At 46.7% G+C, this 17,320-nt stretch overlaps 1 protein-coding gene across 1 annotated transcript in view; it reads left to right on the forward strand.

Annotated features, from left to right (window-relative positions):
* The window catches only part of LOC311070439 (uncharacterized protein), an 18,789-nt gene extending 2,559 nt beyond the window's left edge, over positions 1-16,230 (forward strand). Inside the window, exons 7-19 of the mRNA XM_084094284.1 lie at positions 633-759; positions 953-1,073; positions 1,153-1,238; positions 1,425-1,579; positions 1,892-1,951; positions 2,031-2,094; positions 2,203-2,297; positions 2,401-2,529; positions 13,914-14,028; positions 14,116-14,253; positions 14,355-14,521; positions 15,737-15,819; positions 15,897-16,230. Of these exons, the coding sequence (XP_083950410.1) occupies positions 633-759; positions 953-1,073; positions 1,153-1,238; positions 1,425-1,579; positions 1,892-1,951; positions 2,031-2,094; positions 2,203-2,297; positions 2,401-2,529; positions 13,914-14,028; positions 14,116-14,253; positions 14,355-14,521; positions 15,737-15,819; positions 15,897-16,095 (1,539 nt within the window). The 3' untranslated portion in view covers positions 16,096-16,230. The remainder of the gene's footprint in view (positions 1-632; positions 760-952; positions 1,074-1,152; positions 1,239-1,424; positions 1,580-1,891; positions 1,952-2,030; positions 2,095-2,202; positions 2,298-2,400; positions 2,530-13,913; positions 14,029-14,115; positions 14,254-14,354; positions 14,522-15,736; positions 15,820-15,896) is intronic.
* Positions 16,231-17,320: the final 1,090 nt, after the last annotated feature.

A 17,320-nucleotide genomic window follows, 5' to 3' on the forward strand; every position in this document is an offset into this window, starting at 1 on the left:
GCAGCCTTAAGCTACCGCCTATAACAAGCTGGATCCTTCACTGGAAAATGAAAATAACTCGCTACCGAAAATTCCAAACGTTTACTCTTTGAATTCTTGCACCTGGGAACAATACAAGTCGACACCATTATGACTAAAAGTTTGCATTTGCAAAAGAAGTATTTCCTACTAAAGCAAGGCGGTATTTGAGACTGGTCAAGTGTATCCATAGCAGACTGGTGGGAGTGGCCTTGCCCAGTGCATTATGGGTGTTGAAGTTTTCCAACCTATTTGGCAAAAGGGTAGACAACAGCCTTTTTTCTCTGTTTTCTCTTTGTCAGGTAGCATCCATTTCAATTTCGCATTTCTTTTATGAAAAGTTTTATTAAAAAGCAATTTTGCCAGCAGTTATGTGCCTCTTTAAAAATAATCTTTAGAAACACTAATAATCTAATAACACTGAAAATTGTTTGATGTTATTTTTTTTGTTTGTATTTTCTATTTATTTTATTTCTATTATGTATTTTAATTTATTTCTTACCATAATATTACAATTGTTATAATAATAGACAAAATGTAATACCCCTAGTAAACCGGGTCAGTTTTGATTTTATATATACTTCTCATTCATAGATCAATGCTTTTATTTACAGGAAACTCAGGGTGTGTGTGTGGCCACATATGGAGATTCAAAAAGCTTCCCGGCTTTCTTCTCTCGGCAAAGTGGATTTACTTCTCCTTACCATGTCTCCAGTCCTCAAGAAGCAGCAGATCTTATTGGCAAGTCTGAGTGTTTAAGCTTTTACCGCTCCTACATTTGAGTAAATGTCAATATTACACATTTACCGAAAGCTGTAGTGATTGTAATTGAAAGAGCTAGTTAAAACAGAGATCATAGATAATGTTTCACTAATGTAACTCATCCTGCTTAGTCATTCATTAAGGGCTCTTAAACGTTCTCTTTTCTCAACAGCAAGCACACTATCTCTGGGGCTGCAAAGTGGTCTTCTGTTGGCCGTTCCCATCCCAGAGGAACATGCAGCCACGGGACAACTGATAGAAGACGCCATACAAACAGCTGTGACTGAGGCCAGGTAGAGAAAAATAATGCATGGAGTCTGGACAAAACAGTTGCCACATGTAATGATAAACATTTTCTTTGTATATTTGAAGCTCAAAAGGTGTCACAGGAAGAGATGTCACTCCTTTTATCCTTCAGCGAGTCAATGAGCTCACTAAAGGGAAGTCCTTGCAAGCCAGTATCCATTTAAGACACAGGACATAGTTTTGCTTATTGCATTTATGTTCTTATAAACTTATAATGACATTTTGATTTCAAAACACTGATACATAATTCATATGTAGCTATTGCATTGTGTGGTTGTTGTGTAAGTGGTCTGCACCTTATGTTTTGTGGTATTTTCCTGAAGTTCATTCATTTTCAGATATAGGACTCATCCATAACAATGCCAAGGTGGGCAGTCGGATTGCATGTGCCCTTTCTAAACACAAAGAAAGAAGTGGAGGCATCTTCAGAGGTGATGGTAAGACACAAAAATCAATGGACCAGATAATGGACTCCAAAACTGGAAGTGATATGGTAAGCTTTTATGGAAAGACTAATGCAAAATAAATACATTTTTACAGCTTTAATTAAATGTATAAATATTAGATGAAACACTTGAACTTAAAAAAAAAAAACGAAAATTAGAAATGTTGCCTGAATAAATAAATTTAAGTTGAGTTACTAAAATTACTAAAACTAAAACTGAAATAACAATAAATAAAAATATAGAAAATCGAATAAAAATGACAAAAGCACATAACAGAATTAAACTAAAATGAAAACGGAAAATATGAACATAAAAGCTAATTCAAAACACACTTAACAATAACAATACATTTCCCTTAGATTGTTATTGGTGGAATAAACGTTGATTTCATCGCTAAAGGAACAACAAAGAAATTGGTGGTAAGTCTAATAACAAGCTATAGGAGCTTAAGTTACTTGTTTATGACAGTATTCAGGTAAATATTTGTATTCAATTCAGTTTGGTCAGACAAATCCAGGAAGTGTGTGCCAGTCATTTGGAGGAGTGGGCAGAAATATTGCTGGTATGTTATGTGTCATTCATAATGTTATGTGTCATTCATATTAATATGAATGAATATGTATGTACAATTCCTCTTTTTTTTTTACAATTGTCCCTGTATTTCCTATAGATTGTTTAAGCCGATTAGGGTACAAACCTCTCTTTATCTCTGCCATCGGCAAAGACTCTCATAGTGACGCTGTGTTAAACTATTGTAAACACATGGTGAGTTATATTTTCTATTTTGCATTTTATTGCTCTTGTAGCCAAATTTTTTTATTTTGTAGGTCATTGTATTTTTTTGTTTGTTTTGCATTTTACTCATCAGAATACAAGTGCAATTGCCAGATTACAGGACCAAAGGACTGCAACCTATTGTGCTGTCATAACTGAGTCTGGAGAGTTGAGCCTGGGATTGGGCGACATGGACATCCATCATCAAATACAAGAGCAGTATGTACGTATTCAAAGAGTACACTACCGTTTAAAAGTTTTGGGGTCCGTGAGATTTTAAAAAAAATCTCTTATACTCACCAAGGCTGCATTTATTTGATCAAAAATGCAGTAAAACCTAATATTGTGAAATATTATTACAACTGCTTAATATTTTAATATGTGTTAAAATGTAATTTATTCCTGTGACAGCAAAGCTAAATTTTCAGCATCATTACTCCAGTCTTGTCACATGATCCTTCAGAAATCATTCTAATATGCTGATTTGCTGCTCATGAAACATTTCTTATTATTATAAATGTTGAAAACAGTTGCGATGCTTAATAATTTTGTGGAAACCGTGATACATTTTTTCAGGATTCTTTGATGAATAGAAAGTTCAAAAGAACAGCATTTATTTGAAATGGAAATCTTTTGTAACAAGGTCTTTGACACAATGAATAACTGTATTAATATTTTCTAAAAGAAAAATCTTACTGACCCCAAAACTTTTGTTTGATAGTGTACAATCACAAAAGTGTAAAAGTGTGTTAGCTTGGAGACCATCTGCACACTAATTCAAAACCTTGAAAAAAACACATTTAAAATGCAGTCACTCAGGGCCGGATTAACCATACGGGCAACTGGGCAATTGCCCAGGGGCCCAAGACCTCTAAAGGGCCCAGGGCAGCAAGGGCACGAGCAAAATACTGTATCTGGTAATCTCCCGCTTTATATTAAACAAACTGTCAACACGGGCTTTTGCGCTGCACAGAGAGACGCTGCGCTGCCTATGACTTTGAACGTGAGTTGAGAGCGGTTGAGAGTCAGTCTCATGCGGACTGACCAATGAAGAGAGGGCCTCAAGTTAAGACCCTCTCCTCATTGGTCAGTCCGCATGAGGTGGGTCAAAGGTTACGCCGAGCGGGTTACGTGACGTCAGGCGTTGCTACAACAGAAAAAAATCAGGCATGGAGAAGCTAAGTGGGAGTGCGAAGCGGAAATTAAAAAAGGAAAAGGACATCAGAAACGCAGAAAATTTAAAGTATATACCTAAAATAGGTAATTTCTTCACTCCTGTTAATGTTGCCGACAGTTCTGTTAAGTCAGCTTCCGTCAACGACGAGGACAACTCAGCTAGCCAGGACTTTTCTACACCGCCAGCTTACGTTTACAGCCCGGAGAGCGAAGAGCCAGCAGCAACTTCAAGCAACAACCCAGAGGCAGCGAGTCTGATCGTAGAGGGAAGCAGTGATGGCGGGTCTCCAGTGTCACCGCCGGTGCCACCTGAGCCGCTTGTCGAGTCTGGGAGCAGCCCCTGCATCTCAGCGCCTCTACTCCCTGGGGATCCTGCACTGTGGGGGGCACTGTGGGGGGGCTCCGGGAAGAAGCGATTTACCGAGGGCCTGCAGCTTTCCAGAACCGGGCCGCCAAGTATCCTGCATCGGTAAGGGAGTCCGGACTTGGAAGTAGGACACGCTCCCTCACCAACGATTTGCTTCACTGTCGGCTCCCAAACAATCAAATTGTGCCAAGGGAATGGCTTCTTTACTCGCCATCAACTGGATCAGTTTATTGTTATGCCTGCAAACTTCTGTCATCCCAAAAGCATGCATTTATCATCGGATTCTGTGATTGTAAACATCCAGAGAGGATTAGTGATCACGAAAAGAGTGCAGAACATAGACAAAACATGCTGTCTTTATTGCACAGATCTAAATATGCATGCAGAGTGGACGCTTCTCTTGCCCGACAGTGTGAGTCAGAACAGCAGTACTGGAAAGAAGTCCTCAGACGTGTGGTGGCTGTTATTAAATTTTTGGGAGCGAGAGGACTGCCATTTCGAGGCGACAACGAACTGCTGGGCTCTGCGCACAATGGGAACTATTTGGGACTGCTTTAATTGATAGTGGAGTTTGACCCCTTTTTAAAGGAGCATCTTGAGAAACATGGCAATAAGGGTATAGGTAAGCCATCTTACTTATCATCAACTGTGTGTGAAGAATTTATTTCATTAATGGGTGAAAAAACTAAGCAAGTGATTGCAGAGGAAATCAAACATGCAAAATATTTCTCTGTAATCGTTGATTTAACACCAGATTTAGCACATGTAGATCAGCTCACATTTGTTTTTCGTTTTGTCAGTGCAGATGGCAGAGTAGTGGAAAGATTCCTCGGGTTTGAGCCCATCCACAGCCACACAGGTGTCAGCCTAGCTGAATCTGTGATTGAAATGGTGCGTCGCTTGGGGTTAGACTTGTCAAACTGTCGTGGCCAAAGTTACGATAATGCTAGCAACATGGCTGGCAAATACAGCGGGCTCCAGGCGCACTTGAAAAAACAAAACCCGCTAATTCATTATACACCGTGTGCTGCCCATTCTCTGAACCTCGTAGGTGTTAACTGCGTTGATAATTGCTGTGAGGAGGTTAACTCTTTTTTTGAACTGCTGCAGTTTCTGTATAGATTTTGTAGTGCATCAACACATCGCTGGAATACAGTTTTCAATAACAGCGAACATAACATTAAATACACTTTTAAATCCCTCAGCACCACCCGATGGAATTGCAGAGCAGACTCCACAAAAGCTCTCAAAGAAAATTACAGGGCAATTAGACATATATTAGCCAAAATATCTTTAGACTGTGATGAGAAAACACAAACTAAACTCGAAGCTGCTGCATTGGTCGCAAAACTTGATAAACTGGAGACGGTAATAATGACTATGCTGTGGGACCGGGTACTGCATAGATTTAAGGCAACAAGTGACCAACTCCAAAAAAGTGATATGGATTTAGCTACTGCTCTTGGCCTTTTGCGCTCACTGCTTTCATATGTTGGCACTCTACGAGAACAGTTTTCAGAGCACGCGCGGTCAGTGTGACACAAAACTACCAGTTTGAAACTTAACGTGTGAGAAAAAAAAAGAGATTTGCAGATGAGTCTGCTGATGACAGCAAAGTAGATTTTAATGACAGCAGTCAGAAATTTAAAGTTGAAACATATTACGTCATCATTGACAGACTTTGTTCATGCCTATCCAAGCGCATAGAAGCCTACACACATGTGTGTGACCTCTTTGGGGTTTTATTTGAGAGGGACTGTGATGATTGTGATGTGCGTGTAAGAGCTGCTAAGCTGAGCTCCACTTATCCAACAGATCTGGATAGTTCCTTGTCAGATGAACTTATTCAGTTCAAGCACTTTGTGCAGCATGAGACTTCACCTGTACAGCTGCTGCAAGCTCTTGACAGACATGGACTTAAGACAACATTTCCGAATGTTTATGTTGCACTGTTTTTAACCTTACCTGTGTCTAACTGTGAGGGCGAGAGGTCATTTTCTGTTTTGAAACGGGTTAAAAATGAGCTGAGGACCACAATGTCACAGACACGGCTCTCTGCACTTTCTCTCTTAGCCATTGAACTTGAACTTGTAAGTGGCCTTGATTTTGAAGATATTATACATCAGTTTGCACAGTCAAAGTCCAGAAAAAAGCCAGTATAAAATGCCAAATGAAAGCAAACATGCACTTCCTCATTATTTAGGATTAAAATTGTGTGTTTTGCCAGGTTTTGTAGTATTTATTTTTATCTTGTCTTCTAGAGAGAAATTGTGTCACAGACACGGCTCTGCACTTTCTATTTTAGCTATTGGACATGAACTTGTTAGTGGCCTTGATTTTGAAGATGTTATACACCAGTTTGCACAGTCAAAGTCCAGAAAAAAGCCATTGTAAGATGTGTTTGCCAAATGAAGGCATTTCAAATTCAAACATGCACTTCCTCATTATTTAGGACTAAAATTGTGTGTTTTGCCAGATTATGTAGCATTTATTTCTGTCTTGTCTTCTTCAGAGAAATTGACAGATTTCTAAATGTTTATGTAGCACTAAAATGTTTAACTGGTTAATTGTGCTGTGATATGTTGTTGTTCTATTTTAAAACAAGTTAAAATGAGCTTAGGATAAAAATGTTTATGAGCAGATCATAGTGATACTGCATTTTATTTATTTATTTTTTCCTTGAGGTGCCAGCTTTATTAAAATGCTGTAAATTGTTGTGGAGGGATAACGTCTCGGTTACGTATGGTAACCCTCGTTCCCTGAGTCCAGGGAACGGAGACGCCTCGTCGGGGGAGTTCCCCTGACGAATTGGGATCACGCCAGGGATCCAACCGCCTTCGAGAGAGTTAACAACGAGCCAATGAAAGAGAAACTGAATTGGCATGCAATATTTGCATTCCGCGGCCCGCCTACCAGCGCGGGTATAAAAAGGCGGAAGTAAACATTGCGCAATGCTTTTCGCTGAGGAGCCGAACAGTGTCCAGTCCTCCGCGAAGGTACAGCAACATGGCGACGGGACGAGGCGTCGGAGTTCCCTGCTGACGAAAGGGAACGTCTCGGTTACGTATGGTAACCCTCGTTCCCTGAGTCCAGGGAACGGAGACGCCTCGTCCCGTCGCCATGTTGCTGTACCTTCGCGGAGTTCCCCTGACGAATTGGGATCCCTACCAAAACGCCATGGTGCTGGCCCCTTCCAGCGCCCAGCTAAGCTACCCTGCAGCAGTTTCCAGAAATTTTGCGGGAGCTAGCTAGGGAATCACACTGCTGTTCCGCAAGACCCAATCAGTGGATATTGGATAACACTGGGAAAGCGTGCCCGTCCCCAAGGAAAATAATAAGGGGGGGAACGCTGCGGAAGCTGAGGCAGCCTAGAGGAAGGCCCTCAAATACACACATGTACTAACCACGTGGGGTAGTGAAACATATGGCAGTCCTTGAAGGTAGTCCCAGTCCGGAGGAGTGAGGAGCGTACTCAACAGGGACGACAGAATGCGTCTGTCAAGGGGAAGACACGGCTGAACTGCACGTGGCAATCATGGGTCGCCGCAGGGACCACTGGAAAAGGCACCCAGTCTACTAGCAACTCCTTACTGAAGGTAGCAGACCTGGTGCCGGCGGTCCGCAACGCCTGGCACCGGAGGGGATGATGGAGGAACTCACGAGGTTAGCCGTTTGTTGGGTAACCAACGGAGCAAAAAGACGCACGTATCCGCTCACGGAATGGCGTCGCAAGCCGACACACCTATTCCCTCTAATTGCTGGCCGTAGCAAGTACTCGGGAGGAAACAGGTTCCACACGTAGGCTATAAAACCTAGCGAACGTGTTCGGTGTCGCCCAGCCCGCAGCTCTACAAATGTCTGTTAGCGAGGCGCCTTGTGCCAGAGCCCAGGAAGCGGCAACACTCCTAGTGGAGTGAGCCCGCAACCTGGGTGGGCAAGGCTCACCCTGGGACTCATAAGCCCTGGTGATAGCATCCACTAGCCAGTGGGCTAACCTCTGCTTGGAGACAGCCTTCCCCTTCTGCTGGCCTCCGTAACAAACAAAGAGCTGATCTGAGGTCCTAAAGCTTTGCGTTCTGTCTATATAAACCCGGAGGGCCCGGACGGGACAGAGAAAAGCTAGGGCTGGGTCTGCCTCCTCCTGGGGCAGCGCTTGCAGGTTCACTACCTGGTCCGCGAAGGGAGTGGTAGGAACCTTGGGCACATATCCGAGCCGGGGTCTCAATATAACATGAGAAAGGCCAGGCCCGAACTCTAGGCACGATTCGTCGACCGAAAATGCCTGCAGATCCCCCACCCTCTTGAAGGAAGCCAATGCTAACAGGAGCGCTGTCTTAATGGACAGGATATTAAGCTCGACTGTCAGCAAAGGCTCAAAAGGAGGACTTTGAAGCGCTCTAAGCACTAAAGTTAAGTCCCAAGAGGGTACAGGGTGCAAATCGCGAGGTGGATTTAACCTCCTAGCACCCTTGAGGAATCTGATGACCAGGTCGTGCTTCCCCACGGACTTATCATCAACTACATCGTGATGTGCGGATATTGCAGCAACATACACTTTGAGGGTGGAGGGAGACAACCTTCGCTCCAAGCCCTCTTGTAGGAAGGAGAGCACAACTCTGATCGGGCAAGTTCGTGGGTTCTCCCCGTGGGAAGAACACCAGCCGACGAACAGGTTCCACTTCAGAGCATAGAGGCGCCTCGTAGAGGGGCCTGTGGCAGGCCATCTAGAACCTCCGCGTCCCGTCCAGGGACCAGACATGGAGTTTCCAAAGGTCTGGACGCGGGTGCACTAGAGTGCCCCTTCTCTGAGAAAGTAGGTCCCTCCTCAGAGGAATCGGCCAAGGAGGGGCTGTCGCGAGGAGCATGAGTTCTGGGAACCAAGTCCGGGTTGGCCAATACGGGGCCACCAAAAGGACCTGCTCCTCGTCCTCCCTGACCTTGCACAGAGTCTGTGCAAGAAGGCTCACTGGGGGAAACGCATATTTGCGTAGGTCCCGGGGCCAGCTGTGTGCCAGGGCATCCGTGCCGAGAGTTCCCTCGGTCAGGGCCACTGGCAATGGGTCGTGTCCGGAGAGGCAAACAGGTCTACCTGTGCGGCTCCGAAGATTCGCCAAATCAGCTGGACCACCTGGGGATGGAGTCGCCATTCTCCCGGAAGGGGGGACCGACGTGAAAGCTCGTCGGCCACACGATTGAGCTCCCCGGGGACATGAACGGCACGAAGCGACCTCAGATGCTTCTGACTCCATAGGAGGAGGTGGGAGGCGAGTCGCGACATACGACGGGAGCGCAGACCACCTTGTCGGTTGATGTACGCAACGGTCGCAGTGCTGTCCGTACGGACCAGTACGTGCTTGTGTCTGAGAAACCCCTTGAGGCGACACAAGGCCAAGCGTACTGCTTGCAACTCTAGGCAGTTGATGTGCCAATGCAGCTGGGGCCCCGTCCACAGACCCGAGACTACATGCCCTTTGTACGTGGCCCCCCAACCCTTGGCAGAAGCATCTGTGAATACCACAGCATACCTGGAAACCTGGACTGGGGCACTCCGGCCCGTAGAAACACAGGATCCGACCAAGGGGTGAAGGTTTGGCGACAGTGCGGGGTGACTTTGACCCGGAACGTGCCGCTCTGCCACGCCCACCTCGGGACTCGATCGTGAAGCCAGTGCTGGAGAGGTCTCATATGCAACAAACCGAGCGGCGTTACTGCGGCTGCGGCTGCCATATGCCCCAGGAGCCTCTGAAACTGTTTCAGTGGAACCGCTGACCTGCCTCGAAAGGACTTGAGGCAGTTGAGCACCGACTGGACGCGTTCCTCCGTGAGGCGCGCAGTCTGAGCGACCGAGTCCAGTTCCATACCGAGATAAGAGATCCTCTGCACGGGGCAGAATTTGCTCTTCTCCCAGTTGACCTGAAGCCCCAACTGACTGAGGTGCCGGAGCACCATGTCCCTGTGATCGCACAACATCTCTCGCGAGTGTGCCAGAATGAGCCAGTCGTCGAGGTAGTTGAGAATGCGAACGCCTTGTTCTCTCATGGGAACAATGGCCGCCTCCGCGACTTTCGTAAAGACACGGGGCGACAGGGCCAGCCCGAAGGGTAGGACCTTGTACTGATATGCTCGACCCTCGAAAGCAAACCGAAGGAATGGTCTGTGTCGGGGAAGAATCGAGACATGAAATTACGCGTCCTTCAGGTCGATCGCTGCAAACCAATCCCGGGGACGGATGCATTCGAAAATGCGTTTCTGCGTGAGCATCTTGAACGGGAGCTTGTGCAGGGCCCGATTCAATACTCGCAGATCCAGGATTGGCCGTAACCCACCACCTTTCTTGGGTACAATGAAGTAAGGGCTGTAAAACCCTGACTTCATCTCGGCTGGAGGGACCGGCTCGATCGCGTCCTTCGCCAGCAGGGCGTCGATCTCTTTCCGCAAGACAGGAGCATCCAGTGGACGCACACGGGTGAAGTGGACGCCCCTGAACTTGGGAGGCCGGCGTGCAAACTGAATTGCATAGCCGAGCCGGATGGTGCGAATGAGCCAGCGCGACGGACTCGGGAGCGCTAACCAGGCCCCAAGTGACCGGCGCAATGAGCCCACCCGCACCACCGGCGTACCCGCGGAGGGGCAGCGAGGTGGAAGGCAGGGACACGGCTCCGGTGGCATTGTAGCGGCCGAGAGTGGGGTCTGGGTGTGTACTTGGACAACACCTACCTGCTTCCACCGGGGGACAGACGGCAGAGAAGACCCGAGAGTGTTCTGCTGCGGGCTGTCGCCTGGCGAGGGAAGGGGAGGAGACAAGGAGCAAGGCCCGAGGGCGGCTGCTGGTCTCGCTGCCTTCCCGCCCAGCGGCAGACAGGAGTGGCGTGACCGAGGTGGCGCCACTGCTATCTGAGAGCTGGGGAGAGGGGACTGAGAGTGGCGAGACCTGAGGGTGGCGCACACTGCCGTCCCACTCTCTAACGGGAGAGACTGCTTGTTCAGCAGTCTCAACCGTGAATGACCCAGAGGAGGAAGAAATTGCTCTTTTATTGAAGTTTTGGGTACCACCGACCGTCTGGTTGGTGGCGGAACAGAAACAAAAACAAACAAAGGATTCTCCACCCGGCCCTCCTCCGGGGGAAGGAGGGGAGCAGAGGCCCCCTCCTTTAGAGCAGCTCTTCGGTCCTCTGGGTCGCCCGTCTCAGGAACGCCTCTTCCCTTTGGCCTTCTTGGGGGTCGGAGGCGGCTGAACAGGCGGGGGAGCCCTCTTACGACCGCCGCCCCGCCTCCTGGGGTTGGACTGCTGCCCAGGAGGAGGAGCGGAGGCAGCCGCAGGAGGGCGCCCTCGGCGACGAGTAGTCTGAGGTTCTTCGGCCGCAGAAGACGGACCAGCAGCATTCCGTCTCCTGGGCAGGACATGCCGAAGCGCCTCAGACTGCTTCTGGGCGGCGGAGAACTCTTGGGCGAAGTCCCCCACCGCGTTGCCGAAAAGGCCCCCTCGGGATATGGGAGCATTCAGAAATCTAGCTTTCTCTGAATCCCGCATATCCGTGAGGGTAAGCCAAAGGTGGCGCTCCTGGACCACCAAAGTGGACATCGCCCGTCCCAGAGAACGTGCGGTGACTTTCGTCGCCCGGAGGGCGAAGTCCGTCGCCACACGCAGCTCCTGTAGCACCCCTGGGTCGGGACCACCCTGCTGCATGTCATGAAGCGCTTTGGCCTGGTGGACCTGAAGCAACGCCATGGCATGCAGGGCGGAAGCGGCTTCTCCACACGCCGTGTAAGCCTTCTCGGTCAGACCGGAGGAGAACCTACAGGCGCGGGAGGGGAGTGAAGGGGCACCCCGCCAAGTGGAAGCGGTCTTCGGACACAACTGCATCGCTACTGACCGCTCCACTGGGGGGATTCCCTCGTATCCCTTAACCGCCCCACCATCCAGGGTGGTGAGGGAGGAGGAGTGAGTCGGTCTATGTCTGGCAGACAGGGGTGCCATCCATGACTTCGTCAACTCCTCATGCACCTCCGGGAAGAACGGGACCGGAGCGGGACGCTGAGAACCAGCGCGACCCGCCCCAATACACCAATCATCAAGCCGCGAAGGTTCGGGACACGGTGGAGGGTTCCACACGAGCCCGACATTCGCGGCCGCCCGGGCAAGCATAGCGGCCAACTCAGGATCCGGCTCGGCCGCAGCCACCGCACCCGAAGGGGGTAGACCCGCTGAGTCGTCACCCGAGGATGACCGCTCTCCCTCCGATGCTGCGATAGACATTGCATCTTCAGGTGGCGCCCCGAAGGAAACAACCGGAACCGCACGGGGCGGCTCCAGTGGCTCCAACAAGGGCACCGATGGCAACGGCGCTACAGAGGAGTGGGAACCTCGTGAGGGTATTTCACCTGGCGAGATATTCCGCACTGTAACCCTCATACGCTCACCAACAGCCACAGCCGAAGTAGTCGCCTGCTGGACTGAACCAGCAGACGAACTAGAACGGGTGTAGACTGAAGGGACCCCTTCAGCAATTTTCTGCTGAAGGATTTTAAGTCTCGAGCGGAGCGCCGCCAGAGTCATGTTCCCACAATGAGAACATGACTCGTTCACAAATGCTGCCTCTGCGTGCCCTAAGCCCAAGCACGAGACGCAGTATCTGTGACCATCACCCTGAGACAGAAGTCTACCGCATCCAGAAACGCACGGGCGAGATGACATCTTTGTCACGTAGACAAAGGCGCAGGTCGCCCGAAAAAGCTCTTTCAGGAAAGAGAGAGAACCTCTCTTTCACGTGCCGAAGCACACAGGGACCCACCGCGGCCACACACGGGGAAACTGCAAGCCCGTGTGGGCACTCAATACCAGCCGTGAAAACGGCTTTTGATTTAATCAAAAAGGCACGGCTGGCGGCAGGAAGCGGCGATCGCTGACAGGCTGTAACACCGGCAGATAGAGAGGACTCTTTCCTGAAGAGGACTCGATGAAAAAACTCTTTTTCTTTACTTCTCTCAGGCGAAGGAAACAGCAGCAGACAGTGTTGAATCCTGTTCGGCTCCGAGGCGATAAGCATTGCGCAATGTTTACTTCCGCCTTTTTATACCCGCGCTGGTAGGCGGGCCGCGGAATGCAAATATTGCATGCCAATTCAGTTTCTCTTTCATTGGCTCGTTGTTAACTCTCTCGAAGGCGGTTGGATCCCTGGCGTGATCCCAATTCGTCAGGGGAACTCCCCCGACGAGGCGTCGGAGTTCCCTGCTGACGAAAGGGAACTGGCAGATTTCAAATTGTTTGTGTTGGACTAATAACTTGATTGCCTTGTTGAATTCTGAGGAGACAGGGTCACCCTGTCAGGGTGATTTCTGCTTAAAATGAGCTGAGGACCAAAATGTTTCTTGATGTGTTGTCTGTGGTCTTCTGTTATAGCTCTATCAATTCAATACATTTCTATTGGGAATAAATGTTGTTAAATAAACGATGGTTTGAAAGTGGTTGCTTATTTATTCATTTTTGTGAAAATGGAGGATATTTCCCTCCCTCTCAATGTAGTGGGTCAATTTTACCAGATTATACAGATGCTGATGTGTTTTGTTTTCATAGCATCATATGTGAGTGAATGTCTTTGATAGGGGACATAGTAGTGCATTTGTAGTTCTATGAGCATTTAAATATTTGTAAATCAAAATACACCTGATGACACTGACAGTTAGAATTTGAAGTATTGAGTATATTTACTGTATATTACAGTAATATATTCTGTATATGACCATATTATGGTGATCCTGGGGTCGTGATGATGGGGCCCTTGAATATTGTTGCCCAGGGTACAACAAAGTGTTAATCTGGCCCTGCAGTCACTTTATTCCAGGTAAACAGAGGAAAAAATATTGATGACTCATCTTGCACTCACTCATTTTGTCCAATCAAATGCTGTTTAGAGTAAGACTGCCCCGCCCCCTAATAACACCTGCAACCAACTAGCAAGTAGCAAATCAATAAAAAAAGAAAGAAGGAAATACGTCAACAAAGGGGCTTTAAAGCAACGGTAACAACTATTTTGATTGCACAAATCTTTTGTTTTTATCTTCAGGTATCTCAGTTTAAGGATCAACTTGCATCAGCATCTCTTGTAGTTCTTGATGGCAACATTCCGGTTTCAACCATTGATTATGTGTGCTGTATCGCCAAGAAACATGCAGTCCCTGGTAATCTCCCTTATCTAATAGCCTACTGATTCCGAGTGTTGACGTCAGATGTTATGTGCATATCTATGTCTTTTTCTTTTGATGCAGTGTGGTTTGAGCCCACGGATGCTGATAAGGCTTGTAAGCCCTTCCTGTCAGAGAGCTGGAAAGCCCTGTCCTACACCTCCCCCAACCTGGCTGAGCTCTGCACCATGAATCAGACACTAGATCTGCCCACTCCTACAGGTAATGTAGTTAGCTACAACCTAAAATAAGAAAACGGCTGACTACTGGACAGGAAGTGTCAGAGCTACTTGAATTGTAATCAAAGCATAATTTTGTTTCAGAGTTGCCCAGATCACTTGAGGATGTTTTAGGCTGTGTACCGGCTCTCTGCCGCCCCCTGCTGGAGCATCTACATTGTGTGGTGGTCACTTTAGGTTCGCTAGGTGTGCTGGTGTGTGGAGAACATGATGCTGGAACTGTAAATTTGCAGCCACGAAAGCAAAATCGGGTATGACGGGCTTATTATTGAAATGATTTACTATCCGTTGTCACAGATGATTCAGTGATTGTGTCTCAACGAGTCAGATGGTAGTCATTGTCCAGTGGTACAGTAAGTCATTTTATTCAATGGTGTGATGCTTCATTTTTAAATATTAATGCTTCTAAAAAATGCCTGCTATCATAAAGGGAAGAAGTGGTGAAGCAATATAAATATTTATGGACAGTACTTGATGATAAAATACATTTTGAAGCAAACACTGATATTTGCAGCGTATGCATTTTCTGAGGAATCTTCGTAGTTTTAATATGGAGTAATATAGTCTCTTTTATGAAAAATATTTTATACCTGTTTAATTGAATCTGTCTGAAGTTTTTCTATTATGTTTTGGTACAGCAACCTCAATGTGAGGAATTGGAGTAAATTGAGTAACAGTTATAATGTGCTGCAAGATAGTGGGGACAGGCTTAAGGAATATTACACACATTAATGAACAAAGGGCGACTAGGAAGGGCCAGTCAGTCCTTTCCAATGTCACCAATCCATTTTTTACTGAATTTCAACTGCTTCCCTCAGGCTGGAGATTGAAAATCCCTTTGTGTAAATCAAATAGATTTAGAGTTCCTTTAGAAAAATAATTCCTTTATACCTGCTGTGATCATGTTTTTAAATGACTTATAATAAAATGATTGTGTGTTGTGTTGCTGTACATGAACTGTATGTTTACTGCTGTCTATAACAAATTGCCTTTCGAGGACAATAAAGTAAATACTATTAAAGTTCCCCAATTATGCTATTTTACTCCAAATTGTGTCTCCTATAGGTTTACATACATCCAAGGTCGAAAAACACTTTAATTTGCTCATGATATACATTGCACATCACCTCTTTTCTCACAGCGTCTGAAACGATTTGAAAGGATTCGGTCTCTCTAAACCACTCATTTCTGAGAGCTTGCTCAGCTCTGCTCTTATTGGTCAGACGGCCCAGTGTGTTGTGATTGGTCTACTCTGCTCTGATTGGTCAGATGGCCCAGTGTGTTGTGATTGGTCTACTCTGCTCTGATTGGTCAGAAGGCCCAGTCTTTTGTGATTGGTCTACAGCTTTTAGCGCAAATTATTTTTTTCTTGTTTGAGAAGCAGTGTCTGCTGTGTCTAAGTGTCTTTTAAACTCTTTTACTGTAATATTTAAAAATTGCACATTATTTATGCCTTTTTATACCAGAAGGGACGACTGTGTGCTGTTCATTATCCTGCGCTGGCTGTGAGCTCTAAAGAAACAGTAAATGTGTCTGGAGCTGGCGACAGGTATGTTAATAGAAGTATTTAACATCATGCGCAATGAATAACACTGTTTCACTTTAGTCTCTCTCTATCTCATCTAGTTTTGCTGGAGCAATGATGGTTGGGATTCTTCAAGGGATGGACACAGACAGCTGTGTGCGAATGGGTCTCCTTGCCGCCCGCACGTCCTTGTTGTCTCCTCATCCAATAGATCCATCTCTGACAGCCGATGTCATTCATCCAGACAAGTCACACTCTCATCCTTGGTCAAAGCCTACATGTGTGTGGATGGAGGACTGAAATACAATCTAAAAGAGGCAGAAATCTTACCACATCGACGAGGCTTCTACAGTCACAGTGCATCCAGTGGGACATATGCTACTTTTGTGGGGTTTTATAGCAAACAAACTCAATGATTGGTGCGTACTGAGGAGTTTATGTTGTGGAATGCAGCCTTTAAGTGTGTTTTAATTAATTGAAGTTGAACATTGATTTATAGTTAAAATGAATGGATCGAAACCTACAGTGAGGAAAATAAGTATTTGAACACCCTGCTATTTTGCAAGTTCTCCCACTTAGAAATCATGGAGGGGTCTGAAATTGTCATCGTAGGTGCATGTCCACTGTGAGAGACATAATCTAAAAAAAAAAATCCAGAAATCACAATGTATGATTTTTTAACTATTTATTTGTATGATACAGCTGCAAATAAGTATTTGAACACCTAAGAAAATCAATGTTAATATTTGGTACAGTAGCCTTTGTTTGCAATTACAGAGGTCAAACGTTTCCTGTAGTTTTTCACCAGGTTTGCACACACTGCAGGAGGGATTTTGGCCCACTCCTCCACACAGATCTTCTCTAGATCAGTCAGGTTTCTGGGCTGTCGCTGAGAAACACGGAGTTTGAGCTCCCTCCAAAGATTCTCTATTGGGTTTAGGTCTGGAGACTGGCTAGGCCACGCCAGAACCTTGATATGCTTCTTACAGAGCCACTCCTTGGTTATCCTGGCTGTGTGCTTCGGGTCATTGTCATGTTGGAAGACCCAGCCTCGACCCATCTTCAATGCTCTAACTGAGGGAAGGAGGTTGTTCCCCAAAATCTCGCAATACATGGCCCCGGTCATCCTCTCCTTAATACAGTGCAGTCGCCCTGTCCCATGTGCAGAAAAACACCCCCAAAGCATGATGCTACCACCCCCATGCTTCACAGTAGGGATGGTGTTCTTGGGATGGTACTCATCATTCTTCTTCCTCCAAACACGTTTAGTGGAATTATGACCAAAAAGTTCTATTTTGGTCTCATCTGACCACATGACTTTCTCCCATGACTCCTCTGGATCATCCAAATGGTCATTGGCAAACTTAAGACGGGCCTTGACATGTGCTGGTTTAAGCAGGGGAACCTTCCGTGCCATGCATGATTTCAAACCATGACGTCTTAGTGTATTACCAACAGTAACCTTGGAAACGGTGGTCCCAGCTCTTTTCAGGTCATTGACCAGCTCCTCCCGTATAGTTCTGGG

This window comes from Abramis brama (assembly GCF_963993115.1).
Source record: "Abramis brama genome assembly, chromosome: 20".
NCBI lineage: Eukaryota > Metazoa > Chordata > Actinopteri > Cypriniformes > Leuciscidae > Abramis > Abramis brama.